This window comes from Hesperophylax consimilis, chromosome 19 (genome assembly GCF_061612785.1).
Source record: "Hesperophylax consimilis isolate HC1 chromosome 19, BYU_Hcon_1.0, whole genome shotgun sequence".
Taxonomy (NCBI): Eukaryota; Metazoa; Arthropoda; class Insecta; order Trichoptera; family Limnephilidae; genus Hesperophylax; species Hesperophylax consimilis.
In genome coordinates, this window is record NC_142854.1 from 18,040,631 (window position 1) to 18,063,044 (window position 22,414).

The 22,414-nt window shown below is 35.8% G+C and overlaps 2 protein-coding genes across 2 annotated transcripts in view; one reads left to right on the forward strand and one right to left on the reverse strand.

Moving 5' to 3' along the window:
- LOC149414923 (serine/threonine-protein kinase GA29083) overlaps positions 1-17,158 on the reverse strand; it is a 47,339-nt gene extending 30,181 nt beyond the window's left edge. The window contains exons 1-3 of the mRNA XM_089643622.1: positions 16,995-17,158; positions 16,673-16,885; positions 16,434-16,533 (exon numbers count right to left, since the gene is read on the reverse strand). Coding sequence (XP_089499748.1) covers positions 16,434-16,533; positions 16,673-16,884 — 312 coding nt within the window. The 5' untranslated portion in view covers position 16,885; positions 16,995-17,158. The remainder of the gene's footprint in view (positions 1-16,433; positions 16,534-16,672; positions 16,886-16,994) is intronic.
- Positions 17,159-17,619: 461 nt separating this feature from the next.
- Rab7 (RAS oncogene family member Rab7) lies at positions 17,620-20,985 on the forward strand. Its single transcript, XM_089643570.1, has one exon. The coding sequence runs from the start codon at positions 17,707-17,709 to the stop codon at positions 18,331-18,333; it is 627 nt and encodes a 208-aa protein (XP_089499696.1). The 5' UTR covers positions 17,620-17,706; the 3' UTR covers positions 18,334-20,985.
- Positions 20,986-22,414: the final 1,429 nt, after the last annotated feature.

Below are 22,414 nucleotides of genomic sequence, written 5' to 3' on the forward strand. Positions count from 1 at the left end.
TAATACTTTACAAGGAAACAAGCGGAGGTAGTTAGGTAGTGTAACCTTAGCTTGTGCAGGCGTCTCGGCATCCCGCCCACTATTCCACCAGCCCACAAACCTACGGAGCAGACAGACGATTATTGCCTCAGTAAACATCCACGATCGTTTGACCCCATTTAAGATAGCAAATATTGAAATCGTTGAGAATAATTCGTATTTTAAAGGTTTATTGAATAAGCTAATATTAAAAATCTATTTGTAGACATGTCTGAATAAAGTCACCGCGACACAGACCAGAGGGGCGATTCCCGTCTACTTAGTCCCTCAGGCAAATTTTTTCGCTTATGAGAACAACTCATGTCGTCATACAGTCATGCCGAGAAATCTTTATCTCTAAATACAGGGTTTTCCAATAAGAGTTGTTATTTTGAATAGCCCGCTATTTCGGTAAATGTTACTTTTGAAGCTGTCATTTTTTGACATTTGACAAGTAGAAACTACGCCATTAATAAAAATGGAACGATACACACTTCAACAACGCATTGAAATTATTAAAATTCACTTGAGTGAATCAAATGCAAATCATCTTGAGTGATGAGGCCCATTTTCACCTCGGTGGCTTCGTCAACAAGCAATATTGTCGCATCTGGGGCTCGGAAAACCCAAGAGTTATTGTAAGCCTCTCTATCCTCAATGTGTGACTGTTTGGTGCGGTTTATGGTCCGGCGGAGTCATTGGACCTTACTTTTTCGAAAATGAGGCTGGAGCAACAGTTACTGTGAATGATTAATGATTTTTTATGGCCGGAATTGGATGGTATTGATCTGGACAACGTTTAATTTCAACAAGACGGCGCTACGTGCCACACAAGCAATGAAACCATTGATCTTTTACGATTGAATATCAAAATAACACCTCCTATTAGAAAACCCTATAGTATAAAATAAAGTCGCTATACGAGTCTGTCTATTTGTGCGAGTAGTTCTTCTAAACTAGGCAACGGTTTTTTATAGGATTTTCCTTACCAGTTAGAGAAAAATCTATGTTTTGTAATCAAGTCGTAAAAATATATTTTTGTCGCTTACATTGCTAATGATGGCTAAACTTTATGAGATACATCAAAATAATATACTACGGAATTGTATATTTTAAAAAATCCTCACAATTTTAAAACTTTACCCCAAGCCATTTATAAGTCACAGAGCAACGCCGGTTACACATTAGTTAGTTTGATCTAAATGGTGTTATAAAGAGAAAACACGAAACTTTATACTAAAATCTATAAGTTAACCACAAAAGAATTACAATGTGCACCTTTATGAAACCAAAAGTTCCTACCACAATTCGAAAAGAAGTTATGACACTTTGTGAATTTTTTAATTATTTTTATACGAAACCATAAAAAAAGTTGACTAACTTTTGTAATACATTTGCCCAATTAAATGAACAAAATAACAAAATAAATTTTCCATTATCAGTAATTTTACCATTTAATTTTTTTTTTATGTTTGCATACAAAATTTATATGTTTATTTTTTATGGTAAAATATCTGTTTATTTGTTTTAGTAAAATTTATATGTTTATTTGTGATAGTAAAATTTATATGTTTATTTGTGATAGTAAAATTTATATGTTTATTTTTGATAGTAAAATTGGAGCAGGTGGATGAGTTTGTGTATTTAGGAAGTATGTTATTTCTAATGATATCCCTGAGGCGTGCGTCTGGTAAAACCATGCATGATCGTGTGAGAAATGTGAAGATCCATACTGGCTGGCAAAAAAAAAATTACTAATAATAATATTTGGCTAATTAATTTGTGTAGCGCCGTTTTCGTGAAAAATCACCTCAAGGTCGCTGTACAAATAAATTTCTGGCAAATGTAAAGCTAATAAGAAATGACATTATTCATAAGCCCCGTTGCTCATGCTGGAAACGAAGATGCAAGCTAAAAATAGTTGTAAACCTAATAAATAAAAATCTAAGCAAATTTCATGATACCAGCACTCGTCATCCGCAAGTGCTCAGGCGGCCAAAGAAATAAAAATAACTAATGGCCTCCTAATAGTAAGCCGGAGATAGTGGGTTCATATAAAAAATTTAATCATTTAAAATAATACATAGTATATTTACAGTATGTTCCAGAGTGGAAGATACTGTCAGTATCGCCCTGATGTTACACCATCATTCAGAATTGACACATTGCATGAAATGGCTTTAGCCATGTTCTGAATATCCAGGTACTCCCCCACATTAATCTTCCTCATCTCCTTCTCCATCCCGATATCTTCAGCCTATTGGAGTTGCCATTGACTCACTGGTTCCAGACGGTCAGGAGCATTGAGACCAGAGATGTGCAAGATGGGTACCCAAAATACAAAATGGTTTTTAGAAAAGCATTTCAAATGCAAAATACCTATTTTCAAAATGCATTGAAAATGCAAAATGGTTTCTCAGGTCAAACAATTGAAATAATTAAAGAATTTTTAAACAGTTTTGTCATTTAATAATGGACATCAATGTAGAACAAACATATTACATGATGGTAATACAATTTTTTTTTTTGTTCTATATTAACTCCATACAGGAGGCCCTGAAGAAAATAATTTCCCTAAGGGCCTATGTCATCTTTGGGGATGCTGTGTGAAGGGGCTTTTAGTGGAGAGGAAGGAGTGAACATGGGTCTTGAAGAGTCCCATGTTGTAGGAGGGAGGAAACACAGAGGCCGGCAGTTCATTCCACAGCCGAGCTGTTGAACTTAAGAACGAATCGTAGAAGCGACCCGTTCTCATGTGACAAATGTCAACCGTGTACAAATGTTGGGCGCGCGTTTGGCGTGTATCCCGACTACGCACCGGTGCCGAAGGGATCAATGACGCTAGTTCCTCAGAGCATCTTCCATTGTAATACCGATAGAACAAGGACAGCATACCTACCTGACGCCTGTGCTCTAAAGATTGCAGTCCGTTTGTTAAGATTGGGGAATCTATCAAACGGACCGCCCGTTTTTGCACAGAGTCAAGGGTTTTTTTCAGGTATTTAGGGGCTCCAGACCAGAGATGGCTGCCAAATTCGACAGTAGGGCGCACTGAATGCCACGACTACGGATTATGAACCACAAAAAATTAGCGCGGGACAAATGTTGCCAACGTAAAAACATAGAAACTGCTATCTAACATTTAATATCACAGCGTCATGGCCCCATGTTCAGTATTTGAATCAGTATTTTTTGTAATGGTATCACTCAATTGCCAGGGCTCCTACCAGGGAGCAACTTGACAAATGTAAATTATCTCTCATAGCGAGGTTGCGGACCGACTGATATTTGGGGCTTATGAAAAAAAGATGATTGGAGATAGTGGGAAGAATGTTGCAAAAAAGCATTTAAAATGGAAATGCATTGAGAAAAGCATTTAAAATGCAAAATGAAAAATGGTTTTTAGAAAAGCATTTAAAATGCAAAATGGAAAATACCCATTTTGCATTTTGCATTTCCATTTGAAATAAAGTACATGTCTGATTGAGACTATGGCTCTCTGGGACACAATAAAAAAAAAACTATGTAACAAAATCTACTAGACTAGCAATTGCAAAGTTAAGTGTGTCAAGCTGTAAGCGATTATTTAAAAAATACAATTCTTACAGCCTCCGGTTAAACATTGGAATTTATTCATCATACTTTCTTTAAATGAAAAAATAAAGTGAATAATTTGTTTTACTAAATCAACCATAACATTTTTACAACTGTTATTTTTAAGGCGAAGCTTAATGCCAAATCACTATTTTGATTAATCTTTATAGCGAATTGGTGTACATTATGAATACCAAAATTTAGATAAATTGAAGGTTTTCCTATCGCTTCGCTTGAGTAGAATACAAATAAAAAAATAAATTACTTAATAAAAATATAAATGCAAACTACTAAAAAAAAAATTTCAATAGAAATGTATGAACGCGTAAAGGAAGCAACTTTAAAAAATACAGGATTATAGCTAAGATTATCTGTGACAGTTTCACTTGATTTACTTTTTTGCTTTCTTATAAAATTATTTACAAAATAAATAAAAACCAGTTTTTTGCTTGAAATCGAACGTTTCTAGACTTCGTTTGTCAAGCGATTTTAATGCCTAATACATATGATATAAGATATACCAAGAATCTACACATTTTTGGCTTATAGCTTCCTCTTAACAGTAATAAATTTTAATGATGATTTTCAGATGTAGATAAAGCCTAGAGATATGCAACTGTACAGTGGCCTTTAGGTGATGTTTAACAAAACCGGCGCTATATAAATTGTCGAATTACAGCATTCTTTAAGAGTGCGTACATACAAAATATGATAAAAATTAAAACAGGTATTGAATATTATGAAGTTTAAATCATGTTCTACATTTGCACAATGTATCTGTACTCTTGTACTTCAGTGTGTCCTGATACGTATCTCAAATTACTACATTGTGTCTATATAATATTATTATAAACATGTCAACATGTACAGCTTCTAAGTTCTAACCTAATAATGTAAAATATTGCCACCATGGGTGGAACTATGGTGGAGACTCCCAAGGAGGATATTGTCTTTCCACTTATGACGGCAGAATAACACCCGTGCGAACACCTCGGCACAGGTTCTCCTAGTGAGGTGATCACAGAACATTACTACCTAAGCTTCAATCATGTATATACAGTTGCATATCACATTTCGTTCTACTACCATGTTTTATATATGGAACATCTATCTGTATTACTTGCACCCAATGTCAATATGTGTACCTATAAACTGTATGTATAAGTGAATAGATAAATAAATAAAAAATAAAATTAAAAACAGCTTTTGGAGTCGTGAAATATGTGAAATCGCACAAGTGTCCCAGAGAGCTGTAGTCTCACTGCTCCCGACCGTCTGGAACCAGTGAGACTACGGCATCCCCCAATGGGGTATGTTATATGAGGCTGAAGGTAGTGGGGAGGAAAAGGAGACGGGGAAGGTGAGTAAGTACCTGGCTATTCAGATCTGGTCACCAAACACGGCCAAAGGCATTTCAAGCAAAGTTTCAATTCTGAATGGTGGTCTTACACCAGGGCAATACCGATAGGCTTGCTAGTTGAAACCGTACCCCTCGACTATGGAGATCGACAAACTAATGAACCTAGGATACCTACTTTGATATATAAGGATTTTACTTGCTTTTGAGATACTTCTTCTTCTTTCGTATTTGAGATACTTATTTAAATCTTTCTGTAGCATCATACAACTGAATTTATTTCAATCCGTGAACCATTTTTTTAACCCAGGTTTGTCTTTTTCGTTTCGTGTAAATAGTTAACGATGATGCTAGAACGATTGATGATTTTTTTAACTGACTAAATTGAACCAAACATCGCATCGTCTGTACGCGACACTCGACGGTTGACACACAACAGTTGAACCTACCAAATCGAGTCATCTGCAGGTAATTTAGAATTGGTTCAAGGAAACCTACCAAATTGAGTCATCTGCAGGTAATTTAGAATTGGTTCAAGGAAACCTACCAAATTGAGTCATCTGTAGGGAATTTAGAATTGGTTCAAGGTCCATCTCCCTTGTTTCAATAAACATGTTATAATGGAGGCAGGTTTGCGTACCGCTGATAACCAACATCCCTGTCATAGGTCACCCCAAGAGGTTTGTCTGGGTATTGGCGGCAGAAGCGTTTGTCCACCAACCGCGTGGGCCGTATTGGTTAAGGGAGACCTTTTGACCTCTCCAGCAGGACTCTCTCGACCCATCGCCTTGAGCGGGAAGGGTGGATTTGTGCGTCCATCACTCCTGGACACATTGATCCCTAGATTCCCATTAGGTAATATCCAAAGGCAAAATGAATATATAACATTGACACTGCAATTGCATTGCTTCGTAGCGGGCGTGGGCATGATTCTTCAACACTGCAAATGCAGAGGTCCAGCCCCTTCTATGTGTGATGTAAGATCATTCGAGGTAGTGCATTATTCTTCTTCTTTCGTATGGTGGGGGGTCAGAGGGGGACATCTAGGTCTGCGAGCCAGTCTAGGGCCTCAGGCGTCGCCATGTGGACCTCATCAATCCCGCCAAGGATTTTTTTTTTTTATATTAACTCCACACAGGAGGCCCTGAACAAAATAATTTCCCTCAGGGCCTATGTCATCTTTGGGGATGCTGTGTGGAGGGTCTTTTTGTGGAGAGGAAGGAGTGAACATGGGTCTTGAAGAGTCCCATGTTGTAGGAGGGAGGAAACACAGAGGCTGGCAGTTCGTTCCACAGCCGAGCTGTTGAACTTAAGAACGAATCGTAGAAGCGACCCGTTCTCATGTGACAAATGTCAACCGTGTACAAATGTTGGGCGCGCGTTTGGCGTGTATCCCGACTACGCACCGGTGCCGAAGGGATCAATGACGCTAGTTCCTCAGAGCATCTTCCATTGTAATACCGATAGAACAAGGACAGCATACCTACCTGACGCCTGTGCTCTAAAGATTGCAGTCCGTCTGTTAAGATTGGGGAATCTATCAAACGGACCGCCCCTTTTCTGCACAGAGTCAAGGGTTTTTTTCAGGTATTTTGGGGCTCCGGACCAGAGATGCCTGCCAAATGAATGAAGTAATGAATGGAGCAGGCATTCGTTGATCACATGTTCGGTGGTCTGGACCGCACCACATTCACACATCGCCGACTCTTTAAGGCCCCATCTGTGCATCATGTGGGCACAGCGGCTATGGGAGCACCTTAACCTATTGATAGCGGAACAGTTTTTGCGAGGGTAGTAGGGTAGTGCATTGCGATGCATAATTTTAATTTTATAAATATGTACAAGTTTATTAACAATCCTCCTCACTAGGTATTCCTGTTCCGAGGCGGACTGTAGGCTGTCTTCATTTTTGTCGACTGTTAGTTGTGTTCGAGTTACTTCATAATTTCAATGATTTCTTCATTTTTAGTTAGCGATATTTTGATGTTTTGAAACTTTTTTATCTTCGTGATGTTTTTAATTTCATTTGTAAGGGCATTATATAGTTTTGTAGCATGGAAGTAATGGTTTTTCTGTCCAAAACATGTATTTAATTTTGTAATGTTCAGTAGATTTGAGGTTTTCGTCCTTGTACTGTAGGTGTGTTGATCAGTAAGGTATTCATTTTTTTTATTTAAATTTGGGAAGAACATTTTTTGAGCAGAGTTGATTAAAGTCATTTGACTAATGTTCCGCTATCCCATTCCTCAGTACAATATAAGTGTAAAATCATTACATTTAGCGTATTAATAAAACACAGGTGACTAGTTTCAAATAACAGTTGTGCTGTCAACCGTGTCTTTGCAAACAACGACTGCAAAAAAACTCTCCCCACAGATTTAGGACAGGCAAGAGTGGCCGTCGTGGTTAGAAAAAGTCACATCCATCATTCATAGATATAAAGAAAAAAGTGGAGACACGGAATGGCAGTGTACTAAGCTACGACCAAACTCCACATACTATCAAAGCGGCTATGCAATGAACTCATTATGGTGAACAATGTTGGCAACATGCGTTGTATGTTGTTGTACCACCAGAGCATACAAGCGCCATCCAACCACTCAACCAAGTTGGATCGTCTGTAGCGTGGTTGAGCAGTGGAATCAACTTTACTCAGTCTGCCTAGGAAGCCGTCGGGCATAGCTGTGTGTAAACGAATAAAAATAAATAAAATGTTAGACATGAGTAATGAACGGGAGTTCTAACGTACTTTTTGATAAATAACGATTTAATTTGTTTTGAGATACTACGATCATATATAATCACTATTTAAATCTTTTTGCTGATTCACATGACAGACCAGGTTTGTCTTTTGCCGATGCTGAACGATGCTGGTAGAACGATTGCAAATTTTAGTGTTTTTTATAAAGTAGCAACTGACAAAATTGAACCAACCATCACATCGTCTGTACACAACACTCGACGGTTGAACCTACCAAATTGAGACATCTGTATTGAATTTAGTAATGATTCATGGTCCATCTCCCTTGTTTCTATTATCTATTGTCACAGGCGGGAACCGCTGCCCCGAGAACCATTTATTGTATAACCAACACCCCTGCCATAGGTCACCCAAAGTGGTTTGTTACGTTTGGTGACTTAGACTGGGTGCCTGGGTTCGTGGGGTGAGGTTTCTCTAGGTCTTGGAGGCAGATGCGTTTGTCCGCCTACCGTGTGAACCTGAACGAAAAAAACTGGTTGAGGGAGATCTTTTGACCTTTCTAGCCAGACTCTCTCGATCCATCGCCTTGCAAAGCAGCGGGAGGGATGGATTTGTATGTCTGTCACTCCTGGACACTTTGATTCCCAGATTCCTACCAACCCCTCATACTTTTTTTCCAGAAATTCCTTTCCCTAAAAAGACCCTCAGAAAGGTGACATAGACCCCGAGGGAATTTTTTCCTCAGGGTCTCCTGTGTGTATCACAAAAATAACCAGTATCGCCCTGGGAAAGTGTCCATCTGCAGTTTTAGATGCCAAACGACAACCTAACACTAACGCATAACGGGACACTGCCATCTCAGGAGACACGTGCAGATATTGGGAGTGGAAAACACCAATAGATGCAGGAAATGTGAAGAGGATGAAGAGACTCCAATTCACCGATGGTGCCAATGTCCTACCCTGGTGAGAACTAGGCTCAGATACCTGGGGAGACATACAGTAGAACCAGAAGACATAGCCACATACCCAATGACAACCCTGGTGAACTTTATAAAAGAGACTGGGTTGTTGTTAAAGGATTGAGGTAAAATGGCAGATAGCACAATGGACCTATGGCCTAAGTGCTCAGGGAAACTATGTGTAAACCGTCTTTAAAAAAAAAAAAAAAATACTAACGCAGGGTTAACCTAGTCTATAACGCTTCAATGAGGCAACATTCTAATTTAGTCTTGAATATAATACGACTGTACAAAGAATGAGAGCAGTACATAATTTTTTTTAGCTTAAACTTTGCACATACGGGAGTCCAGGGATTTGTTATCAGTTATAATTATTATGGTACAATGATAATATTTGCTAAGAATTTATATCTTTCATATGAATCATAGCTTGACTCTATTCCAATGAAATGTGTCACAAAGAAATACAAGAATGTAGTGATTTATTTACAAGTGAATCAATTTAATTCGGTGATGAATCATGGCGGATTAAACTTTAGATAGTGCTTACCAGAAGTGACCCAATTAGAAAAATGGAATCTACTTTCTGGTACCATGATGTATGGAAGTGGGGCATGGAACTGACAGAGAAAGGATCAAAGTAGATTGGATGCTGTTGAAATGAGATCCCTAAGGCGTGTGTGTGGTAAAACCAAGTATGATCGTGTGAGAAATGAGTAAGACCAAGAAAGGGACGCTTATATGGTTTGGGCATGTAGAGCGAATGAGCGAAGAAAAGAGTGTAAGGAGGATATATGATGCAAATGCGAATGGTAGCAGAAGTCGGGGACGCCCGAGGAAGACATGGCACGACCAAGTGAATCAAATACTAGAGTCGGGCCATGTCAAGAGTCAGAATAATAGAAGAGTATGTATGAGATGATGTATGAATGTGAATGAGGCAAGGAGTGTGTGCCAAGACCGAGTTGTTTGGCGGTCCTTCCTCACTGCCTACCCCTTCGGAGAACATTTATTCACAAGCTCAATCCACGCCTACTCTGCTAAATCCTTTCTTACGTATTCTGGTATATTATAGTTACATAAATAAGAATATTTTCCCCACCTACAAAATAAATTTAACATTTAAATCATGTTTGGACGTCATTTCTATCAAACGAGAAATGCAACTCGTGTAGCGTGCTACCAGCACTGTCAGTAGCTTGCAACTGACATTGTTGTTGATGCGTTGTACACGAACACTAGCAAAATAGTATGGCGGATACTCACAGGAAGCGCGTATAAACTCGAGTCGCCTGTAAGTATCTACGTGTGCAAATGGCCTCATTCGAAACCCGGGAATGTTTGTATTCAACCACAATCAAATAAACCTGTCGGAATTATTCAAAATTCCACTAATTTTGAAGTAAACAAATACCTACTCTAATTTTGTTACAATAATATTGAGGGGTAATTTATTACTACATCTTGGTAACTCCGAAACCAGCTTCTTCGAGTTACACACAAAACAATACCTTTATTTCCTCGCTCATGTATGCCAAAAACATATAATTTATTTTTTTCACACACCTCTAGCCTCGTATCGCGGCACAGCGCGATACAGAGCAGATGTGCGTGCTCACTCACTCACACTCACTATGCTGCGTATATAGTTTTTATTTTATTCAAATACTTCTGGCTTTCAGACTTCAAGGGTGTTCTAGACCATCAGTTCAAATTATGGAGAGAGGGAAGGTGAATTTATATATTAACTTTGTTTAAATTGGCAAATTTCAAACTTATATGGAAGACTGGAGTCGAATTTCAAACTTCTATGGAAGACTGGAGTCGAATTTAAAACTTATATGGAAGACTGGAGACGAATTTCAAACTTATATGGAAGACTGGAGTCGAATTTAAAACTTATATGGAAGACTGAAGTCGAAATTCAAACTTATATGGAAGACTGGAGTCGAATTTAAAACTTATATGGAAGACTGGAGTCGAAATTCAAACTTATATGGAAGACTGGAGTCGAATTCAGACTTAGAAGAGAAGAAATGTTGAATGAAAAGAAAGGAAGCAATTTTAGATTAGGCTTGATAGAACAGAAATTATTTGTTTCAAATTTCGTCAGAAGTCAGTCCTTGTATTGCCAAGAAATCACCAATATATTACACAGAAGAATATAAAATTTAAAACACATCAATATGTGTTGTGGCATACACGGGCTAGGATATATACGTGTAAATCTAAAAAGCCGATATCGGAATTGACTAGTCGCAGTAATACTACCCCACGATTTTATTGTGTGATAAAAAAAACCATTCTGAAAGCAAGAACTCAGGTCGTAAATTATGATTGTAGAGTTTATCTCTGATTCGTTCCAAACATTTATGGGTACTAAATAAGCGATTTAGTACAGATAGGCAAATCTAAACCAATTTACATTTCAGTTGAAAAGAAATCAGTTAAGTAGAGAGAGAAATCTGTCTATTTCTCTCTAGTCATTTCTCACTTCATGCTTGCGATAAGCATATTGCATGCAATTTTAATTGGCTTATAAAAAACATAAATAATTAAAACCCGTATATAGAAGAAAAAATTAAATCATTGAATTCCTAGAGCATCTACATTTTGCACAGCATTTTTTCTAAGCAAACTGTCAAAATGCAAATTGCTCGGTAAATATTTTCGCATTACATTCGATACCAGATAAATTTGCTGTATTTTTATTTTTTAACGATTAACTAATGTTTATAAGACAAGGTTTTTATGTAAAGCACAAAGGATAACAAATTATTATAAGCATTAATTACTCGCCTGAAATATCCATACAAATTGAAAATATCTCCACGGTAAATATAAATGCCGCCGACGGGAATTGAATCCGCACCTTCTGATGTCCGGTCAGATGCTCTGGACCACTGAGCTACGTCGGCTTATTCCCAACCCGCCAAATAATTCAATATGTACAAAATATATTGTATTGATTCAATATGTACAAAATTATTTGGCCAAATAACTCATTATGTACAAAATATATTGTATTGATTCAATATGTACAAAATATATTCTAGTGATTCAATATGTACAAAATTATTTAAGGGGTTAGGAATAAGCCGACGTAGATCGGTGGTCCATAGCACCTGACCGGACATCAGAAGGTGCGGGTTCAATTCCCGTTGGCGGCATATATTTTTACTCCGGAAATTCAAATCATGTTTTGAAAACTTCGACCTTCTGTGTTAGCACTAGTTAACCAAATTGTAAAGAGTACCAATAAAAATATTAGAATATTTATTTTGCCACCGTTAAAATAAATGTTGATTTTTTGATAATGACAACACTACATAAGTTAAATACAGAAAGAGTAAATACTTAGTTTTCTAAGCTAGCAGAGATCCTTACCTATTTACTTAATTCAGTCACTAATTAAACAGTTTTTAGTTTAAAATTAAATTTAACCTTTGAGCTACAACTTTCCTTTGCTGACTGTAATTTGTACCATCTCAACAGATACAGTGTGTACGCATTTATCAAAACTGCATGTTTATAATACAAGTGGTAATGGAGAAATGATTTATTGCTCTATCGTGTTACTAAAAAATTTAAAATATATATTTTTTGACAGACATATGAATATATAGACTAGAAATTAAAGATGAGGGGTAAAATCAACTGTTGAAGAACGAAGGGGGTAAAGCTGACTGTGATTCGTCAATAAATCAATCTGACAGTATATAGGCATCTCGCATTATAATATCACCATTTAGTTCTTAAAAGTAAAATCTGCTTTTGAATGAATAGACATTTTTACATGGGAGCGCAAATTACTCGCCACGTTATGAACAAATTTGCGAATTCCAAATTCGGCAAAATAAATTTCTTCTATTTTCAGAGTCGAATATTTCGTTTACGTATTTAGTTAAGACACTTTTATAAATGTTCATAATTTACTTCCCAGCAACCAACCAGCTTTGTGTTCAGACGTATCTCGATGTGATAGTATATGTTTCTACAACTGATCCATATTATACGATGTGAATATGCTTAAAATAAAGTAAAATAATGCTTATATATGGAATGTAATACGACAATTGGGTTTATTCTCTTTTTCACATCTATTTTTACAAGTTTTCATAACACAAGCCACCATTTTGCCGTGTTATTTCGTAAAATGAACCGATGATGCCTCGACCATAGTTCGCACAAGAATGATGACGTCACGTTTTCTAAATTCTCTTGAGGCCATACGCGAGCCCAGCCGGCTCCAATGGAACCGCTATGGGGAGTGGGGAATAATACGCTTTTAATCACTTAGGGCAGGTCTACTAATATTCATATGTCTATGATTTTTTTCTATTTTTAAAAACATCTACTTGAATTTCATTTATGTTTTCAGGAATACAAATTTGGAAGTGAAAACTAACCTACTTCCTGAGATCCAACCGAGCTAAAACTGGGCAGATATACTCGTTGTCGATGACAATGCATTCAATCCATTTTTGGTGGCAATCACATACACACACGCGGACATATTACGCATTTCTCTAAAATTAACTGACATTACAGCTAATTTTAGAGAAAAAAAACTTAAATTTAACAACTTACAAATTTAAATCATCACTAAAAACATTTCTTTTAAACAAATGTCACTACACCTTAAATGAATACCGTACATAAATTAAATACCTCTGTTTTTTATTTTTTATTTACATACATTTGTTAACATGTAATTGTCGGGTTATGTAATATAATGTGTATTTGTTGGGTTAGTTGGAAGAAATAGGATGTAACCTATAAGCTATACCCTTTGTACTCTGTATTTTTGTGCAATAAATATTTTTTTGAATTTGAATTTGACTTCAGTCCCTGGCAATGAAGGTACAATCTTCAGTCAAAATAAAAAAAATATATATATTTTTATTTTTAAAGACATTTAAAAATGTGCCAGTATTTCAATAAAAACAAACAGTAATTGTAACTTACTTTCACCGGTTATGACGCGTAACAATTTGTAATATTTATTAACTGACTTGTGCTCAACTCCAAGCAATGTACTCCAAGTACCCGATAACCGGTGTACTCTATCGACTTCAAGGTGTGCTGCTCCCCATATATTATGCTATGATCACAGACATAGGAATTAATAGACGAGAAGATAATGGCGAGGGGTAAAATCAACTGTTGAAGAACGAAGGGGGTGAAGCTGACTGTGATTCGTCAATAAATCAATCTGACAGTAAATAGGCATCTCGCATTATAATATCACCATTTACTTCTTAAAAGTAAAATCTGCTTTTGAATGAATAGACATTTTTACATGGGAGCGCAAATTACTCGCCACGTTATGAACTAATTTGCGAAGTCCAAATTCGGCAAAGTAAATTTCTTCTGTTTGCAGAGTCGTAGTTAGTTTCAGAGTATTTAGTTAAGACACTTTTACAAATGTTTCATAATTTACTTACCCCAGTAAACAACGATGAGCACACTTGAGAATCGCTACATTGTGATGTGATAGTATATGTTTCTAAAACTGATCCATATAATACGGTGTGAATAAGCTTAAAATAGAGTAAAATAATGCTTACTTATGGAATGTAATACGACAATTGGGTTTATTCTCTTTTTCACATCTATTTTTACAAGTTTTCATATCACAAGTCAACATTTTGCCGTGTTATTTCGTAAAATGAACCGATGATGCCTCGACCATAGTTCGCACAAGAATGATGACGTCACGTTTTCAAATTTCACTTGAGGCCATACGCGAGCCCAGCCGGCTCCAATGGAACCGGTATGGGGAGTGGGGATAATACGCTTTTAATCACTTAGGGCAGGTCTACTAATATTCATATGTCTATGGCTATGATCCACTCCCACCTGAGTTATCTAGTTAGTATCTGGGGCACCATTACCAAAACACAAAGATGCGAAACACAAGTAATTCAAAATAGAGCCGTAAGGAATATATATCATCTACCATGGGATATACATGTCAAAGACACAAATACTTCATTTTACTATTCCGCCAAAATATAACATCACAACTGCCATTCTACAAATAATTCAACACTCCTCACACACCAACACTAAAATAGTCTTTAATTCCGACATACACCAGCACAAAACGCAATCACGAAATCAAATATACTTATCGCCATCTACTTACATGACTAAATTTGGAATCAACTTCTTACAATACATCGCATATAAGCAATACAACGCATTACCTAGTAACCTAAAACTTTCGGCAACGAATAAAAAAAATTGGCAAAAACTCTTAAAAGCTATTTCCTCAGCAGTTTTATTAATGAGTGACACATTCTTTCTTTGGAACTCCCAAATAACTTCTGTGTTTATTTTTTTTAATGTATTTATGAAATATTTTCCATTTAACTTTATAAAGTCTGTCTAGTCTGTTATAAAATCTATGTACACTGTTGATTGAACTCCCTTTTAAATTCGTTTTCTTATGTAAAAATAAGTTTATTTTATTAAAGTTGTCTTTCCCGAAAGAGTTTTTTTAAACTCACTGGAAATAATATATTATAAATATTGTTGCTATTATTTTGTAATATATTATCACTAAATAAATTTTTTTAAATGCAATATCCCTCTTCTGATTGGTTATTTTGTTGACAAGCGCTTACGGTACATCTAAATATTGTGCTACCAACAGGTTTTAATTTATGAAATCTATAAAAATATCATGCTGGATGACGTATCCGATAGGCAACTACGGCACACCAAACGTTAACCTCTTAAATGCCAGCGTATCGTTAAGGATACATTTAAAAAATCATTTCTCTAAATATGACTAGCTTTTCTGGGGAAACTACTGAAGGCAGATTGTTATACCAAATTTGTAAATAGATAAACACAATATCTGGTTAGACGTTACAATTTACAAAAACATCTATTTGTAAAAAACAAGTGAGTTATTACGAAAATAGACAGCTGGCGCATGGCGAAAATTTTGGATCAGTGGTGATGAAGTTAAGGCTAAATAAGTGTTTTCTAAATTAAAAGAGATAAATATTTTAAATTACACATTATAGAAATTACACATTGTTTTAACTTAATCACTGTAGTAATTAGTACTTAATTACTGTTTCTTGTAAGAAACAACGACTTACATCAGGTTAGATGGTAAAATATCCACTGTAATTCCATTTTTATTCAATCAAAGTTCAAAATTTAGCATACAAAACAATCCCTTTGCTGATATTTTGGACTTTCTTTGTACAGAGTGAGACTTGCGAAAGTTTCGTTTCAATCTAAATATGCATAAATTACTTAATTAACCCAAAAAAAGTACCAGAATTGTGCGAACTTCAAACAATGCAAAACCCCTCGGTAAATATTTACCTACGACTACCGTTTTTACTACTACAAAAAATTGCCCCTTTAATAACGCCTGCTCGCGTCCCCTTTAGAGTTATATCCCAGTTTTCAAGTAGTTTGTGGGCTACGCTAGGTTTGTATAGACTGGTTTGTGATTTAATTCTACCTAATCCAACCTAACCTAACATGTACGGAATATTTTCTCAAACGGTAGTCGTAGGTAAATAATTACCAACCCCTCTTCTGATTGGTTATTTTGTATAGGTTTTAAAGTATAAAAACTTATGATAATATAATGCTGAATGACGTATCTGATATGCAACTCCGGCACACCAGAGGTTAAATGATATTACTTTCATATGGATTTAAGTTAATTGAGTTGTAAGATTAACAGCTATTGCTGTTATGCTCTGTGTATAAGCAACTACTTTATCTAGTGTATACAAACATGCAGTTAGAAATGTAAATGTACATACCTTTCTACCGTCCAGTGAGTATATGGTCCGAACGCCACTGGGGAGTGTGACATTGTCCACCAGCACCCTGGTCAGGTCGGCTGTTAAGCTATCAAACGACCTGCAAACCAATTAGCCGATTACCACCACACCTCGCACTGTATCACTGTTAACCATCATTTATTAGTAACTAAACTTTATGTGTGCACAAATAGAATTAACTTTGAATGGGAGCAATATGTATTTCCACTAATCTTTACCTATAGCGTTCGGCCAACACTGGTATCACGACACCGCAGTAGAACTTGTCACCGTTCCGGAAAAAACGAACCCGTTTTGCTTTTCTAGCCGGCGGCGTCCTCAATATAACGCTTCTGCGTGACTTTTTCAGAATTTCCATGTCACTGAAATCCTTCTCCAGCTCGCACACGGAGCTCGACCGACTTCCGCTTCGGCTCAAGTTATCTTCCATTCTGCAACAATTTCTAGCTACGATTTCAAGAGCAATTTTGACAGTCAGCGATTCGGAAACGATGTCAGATAACGGAACGTCAAAACCATTCTTTTTTTAAAGCGAGTTACCTGGCTCTGGCTGTAAAGATGAATAATTTAAAAGGCGCAACGAAGACCACAGCGCAGCCAGAAGCCGCTGCGAGCTTTCGCGGTGTGATTAAAACATTATTCGAGTTAAAATGTTAATTACTATCGCTCACATACGCCCATAACCAAAAATGCTTGCTGGCGTAATTCAGTGCGCAGGCGCAATCAGACGTGAAATTATTTTACATGACAATATTATGACATTATTTTCGTGTTATTTTTTATTATTTATTAGTTTTCAATTTGAGAACTCACATAAAAACGATATTATTTTTAAAAACTTATTTTACTAGCATAATTTTCTTTTTAAACATTAAAACAGAAGTTTCTTGAATTGATTTGTGCACAGTTCCTACTCGCTAGAAGCAAAGAGCATTTATTAATAACAGTAAACAGGTGACTCATATTTATTATGATTTCGTTCGGATTTTTTTATCGTTTTAGAACCCAATGACATAAAGTTATTATTTTTTAAAACATAAAAATTGCTTTGTGAATTGTAATTATTGCTAATATTATGTTTTGTCCTCGGTACTTACTCTTAAGCTAGAAGCAAAGTGCATTTATCAATATGGCAGCACTGTAAACAGGTGACGCATTTCATCAATTTCGTTTTATGTCATCGACAACCGACAAACAAAGACGATTTATTTCTTTTATATTTTCATATCAGTGCCCGTGAATAACTCGCAAAATGGCATCGAGAAAAAAGGTCCTCCTCAAAGTGATAATATTGGGAGACAGTGGCGTTGGCAAGACCTCACTGATGAACCAATTCGTAAATAAGAAGTTTTCAAATCAGTACAAGGCTACGATCGGAGCAGATTTCTTGACCAAGGAGGTGATTGTTGACGACAGAGTGGTGACTATGCAGATTTGGGATACCGCGGGGCAGGAGCGATTCCAGTCTCTGGGAGTCGCGTTCTACCGAGGGGCGGACTGCTGTGTGTTGGTTTTCGACGTTTCCGCCCCCACCTCCTTTAAATCTCTGGAGAGCTGGAGGGACGAGTTCCTCATTCAGGCGTCGCCCCGTGACCCTGAGAACTTCCCGTTCGTCATTCTGGGCAACAAAGTCGACCTTGAGAGTCGAACTGTGTCTGCCAAGCGCGCCCAGCAGTGGTGTCAGAGCAAAAACGGAATACCTTACTTTGAGACTAGTGCTAAGGAGGCGTTGAACGTGGAGCTGGCCTTCCAGACGATCGCCCGCAACGCTCTCGCCCAGGAAACAGAAGTAGAACTGTACAACGAGTTCCCGGATCAGATAAAACTCAACGCCAATGAGGGCAGCAGGGGCCGGGATGGAGACAACTGCGCCTGCTAAAATCTCTGGACACCGCGCCGCCCAGCCAGGAGCTGGAGCTGGGAGACTCCTGCGTCTGACGCTTGTTGAATTGGCCAAGGAAGAGGTTTATTGCTTTGCCTTATCACTTGTTTTATTGGTTTTTGTTGGAAAGCGAATTATGTCATTTCTCTGGCTTCAGGAAAGCTACTTCCAGTCTAATAAAATGCAATCATTCACTCATTATAGAATTTAAACATGTGATCAAATTATAACAATGTTCATGACTCAGTAATTATGTCCATCCACACAATGTTATTGCAAACACAGATTAACACATGTCATATTTTACTTTGTAGTGAAGTAGTGCCCCATTTCCTACACTGCTCTATTATTGTAAATATTTTTTGTACTAAACTAGTAAAATTGGCAATAATAAATATTGTTACGAATTTCAAACAAAATAATAACATTGTGAGATCATGATGCAAAAATGTATTTCAATTACTGTTGTATTTGTGCGTTGTGCAAAAACATAGGGTAAATATACCGAACATAGGGACGCACATTTTATTTTAAAAACACTTTGTAGTAGTTATATAATAATCAGAAGTAAGTATTTCAGTTTCCGGAAATGGAAAATAATGCATTTTAAAAGTTATTTCATTAAAATTAGAATAGATTGTTCACTTGGCAGCCATTGTTATTGATGTCAATGTTTTGAAGTTAGTTTTTTTTTCTTTTTTTATTTAAACTAAAATATTAACCAAGGATCCTAAAATAGGTTCTTACTTTTGGTTCAATTTTAATATTATTATGCCAAAACACGGCGTGAAGAAAAGACGTCAAATTATCCTTTTTTTTTAAGAATTGGCTACTGAATTGCATTATTTTCCATTTGCTGAAACTGTAATACTTACTTCTCATTATTATCTCACTGTTACAAAGTGTTTTTTTAAATAAAATTCGCATATTAAGAGTATCTGTATTTTCTGTATATTTACCAAACAATGATTCAACACCATTTAAATTTGGTTACAACATTTTTTACGCAAATAGATAATAAAAATCCGTTTAATAAGCTTAAATTTCATAGCATTATGTCGAAGGAAGTCTTCTGAAGCCCTACAGTGATGTTCTCATAAAAGGTGTAATGTTAATAATATAACTTTCTACAAATATAAGAGATTCCTTACCTTACGGACTAAATATTATTCTAACATTAAACAAATGTGAAATGTACGATTGGAATGTTTGATAATTCTTTTCATTTTTATTAGAAAAACCAAAAAAATATATATAGCAGGAATTAGGATTCTTGCGTGTTGCCAATACCTCCGACTCTTTCAATGCCACGGTATTACCATCTATTAAAATAAGTAATATGAAACAATGAGAGTAACTACCCACCACAAGTAGGTACTTCTAAAATACATCAATTAATTTTATCTGTGGTATTGATTTGTGCTATCAAACTGTGCATTATTGGTGTTTATGGAAAAGTGAATCATCTTTGTGTTGGTCTTTCTTGAATGTGACTTTATTTCTTCAATTCGTCAATTGCTGTTATTATTTCTGATAATTTAACATGAAAATAAATTTAAACAAGTGATCTAATTTAATAAGAATGCATATTATCTGTTTTATTCTAAATCAGTGATAGCATACAATCATTCTTTATATGTTATTGTAATCGGGGCCCGGCCCTGTTCGAGCGCAATTGCCCATGCACGGTACGGCGCACTGCAATTGCAGTGTCGACCTTATACATTAATTTTGCCTTCAGATATTACGTCTACTGGGTTTATTTAAAGACAAAAATAAAAATTTCTCTTTATCAAGTATGGTATTGTCTACAAGTTGATTTATTGTAGTTTCTTGCCGGCCAGATTAGCTGTGAAGAATTGAATACAGTCCGCTTTTAAAATACTGTATCTTATTATATCGCTATGTCGGTGCATTGCCAATGCAAGTCCAAATACCAACTGTCCCACGATAAAGGGCAAAAGTGACAAATTCTTTACTAAACTTAACCTTTTTGACTTGGAACAGTCGATATCTAGTTTTAAGATAATCACATTTAAGATTTAAACTCAATAAAATAAATAACCACATTTTAAATTTGTAAATATTTTAAGCATTCCAAATGTAATTTTTTTCTTGCAGCATTATTATTTTAGCTTCAATTTTTAAAAAGAAAAAAAAAATTATAATATTGATTTTGTTTTTAAAAGTCTTTTAATCAAGAAATTATTTCTTTAGTTAGCTTTGATTTAGATATTGTAGTATGAGACAAAAGAATAATCAGAAATCAGTGCAAATGATTATGTGATTAGAAATTAATTAAGAAGTTACCTTATACATTGTACCAGGGTTTATCTTGTGAATTTAAGGCAACTTTCGTTGTATTATCGAAGAATAGAAGGTTAGATTAGGCATAGATTATAGAAACAATGGAGATGCCCATGTATGAATGTGCACAATGCATGTCGCCAATGTCATTCAGACATAATACTGCCAATCACATTTCTACTTACACACCGAACGCATAACTTTCTTTGCATAGCCGCTTTGATAGTTTGTGCATTTTGGTTCGAAGCTCAGTGACTGTCAGCACGCTTCCATGCCTTATCTCTCATTTTTTCTATTATCTATGGTAAATGCATTTGCCTTTGAGTCGTTATTACCAAAGTTTGAGATGTTAATCTTTGTGTTACATTATTGACTTTTGACTGTCGTAACAAAACATGTATTAAACTTATCTACGCGGCTGTTGCACATGTGATACATTGGCAGCTATCTCCGTACGTTAGAGGTGAATCGATCCACTTATTTCACGGACTCAAGTCTGATTCCGAGTTCAGCCGAATGGACTCATTGAATTCATTCTGCCGGACTCACAAAATTTGATGTTGGGAAGCGATAGGAGTTTCAAGAGTTAACAAAGTTTTCAAATTTACTTATCTGGACAAGGAATCGGAGCCGATACAGGTAAAGGTTTAGGTGTGGGTGGATTTTAGTTGACCCACAGTTCGGAATGAGTGAAAGTGAATCCGGATTCGTTCCGGCTGGAACGACACTTCTACGTTACGTGGATATTGCATAATATATGATTCACTAAAACGCGTATATGGTGTGGAAACATGCCGCATGAAGTTGAAGGCTTGCGTTGAAAAGGGTGACCGGATAACACATCAAACAAAAACTAGGTTAAATTAGTACATATGCAACCTATTTAACCTAGTTTTTGTTTCATCAACTTTCATAACTTTATAGCACTTTTTATAGGTGTGTTGAATTGTCATTTTGAGGAGTTATCGTGGAACCTTTGAAAAGGTTTACAAGTGTATGCACACTGTTGGAATCAATTATTTATTAAATAAACTTTTATTCTTATTCTACCAGCGGCATTGAAAGGGTTGAAGGCTTAAATCCATGTGTGTGATATTACATTTCTGTTTCTGTGCACCTTAAATCATTTGGTGTGTGGTATATATTAAATAAAAAAGACTTAGTTAAAACACACATTCAAATTGTAATATTATTGTTGCTAGACATTTGTATACAAAACTAGTTAATCCCTTTTTTATATTTTGTAAGTAAGTACTTTATATTATCATTATTATTATAATAGTCAATATGGTAACAAATGTTTTCTTTTAAATAATTTAGTGTGCAAAACACCCTAGAATTGTGCCACAACAGAAAATCCCATTTCATAAATAATCCTAAAAAAAAAGGGTACTGCAATGTAAAGGGTCTAATTAAAATAATTCTTAATATGCTCTTTCTTAGATGGCTATAATACAATATTATATCGGTGATTCAATCCAATATTGTATTTTTATGCCATTCTTAAAAGAATTGAGTTTGTATACTGTCAAAACCATTTATTTATATTGCTTACGCACGGCGTACGTAAAATAATTTGTCTTAATATCTTAAAGAATAAGTTAAAAAAAGTTTTTCCTAAAATAATTAAATTAGCGCCATCTATATAAGAGCAGATTTTGAATTCTTTTAAATAAACACTTTTTGTTGTGAATGTACAGATAAGTAGGATGCTGTTAGATAATAATAAAAAACAAGTTTTATTTCACCTGAAAGTTAGTCGTTTTAATAG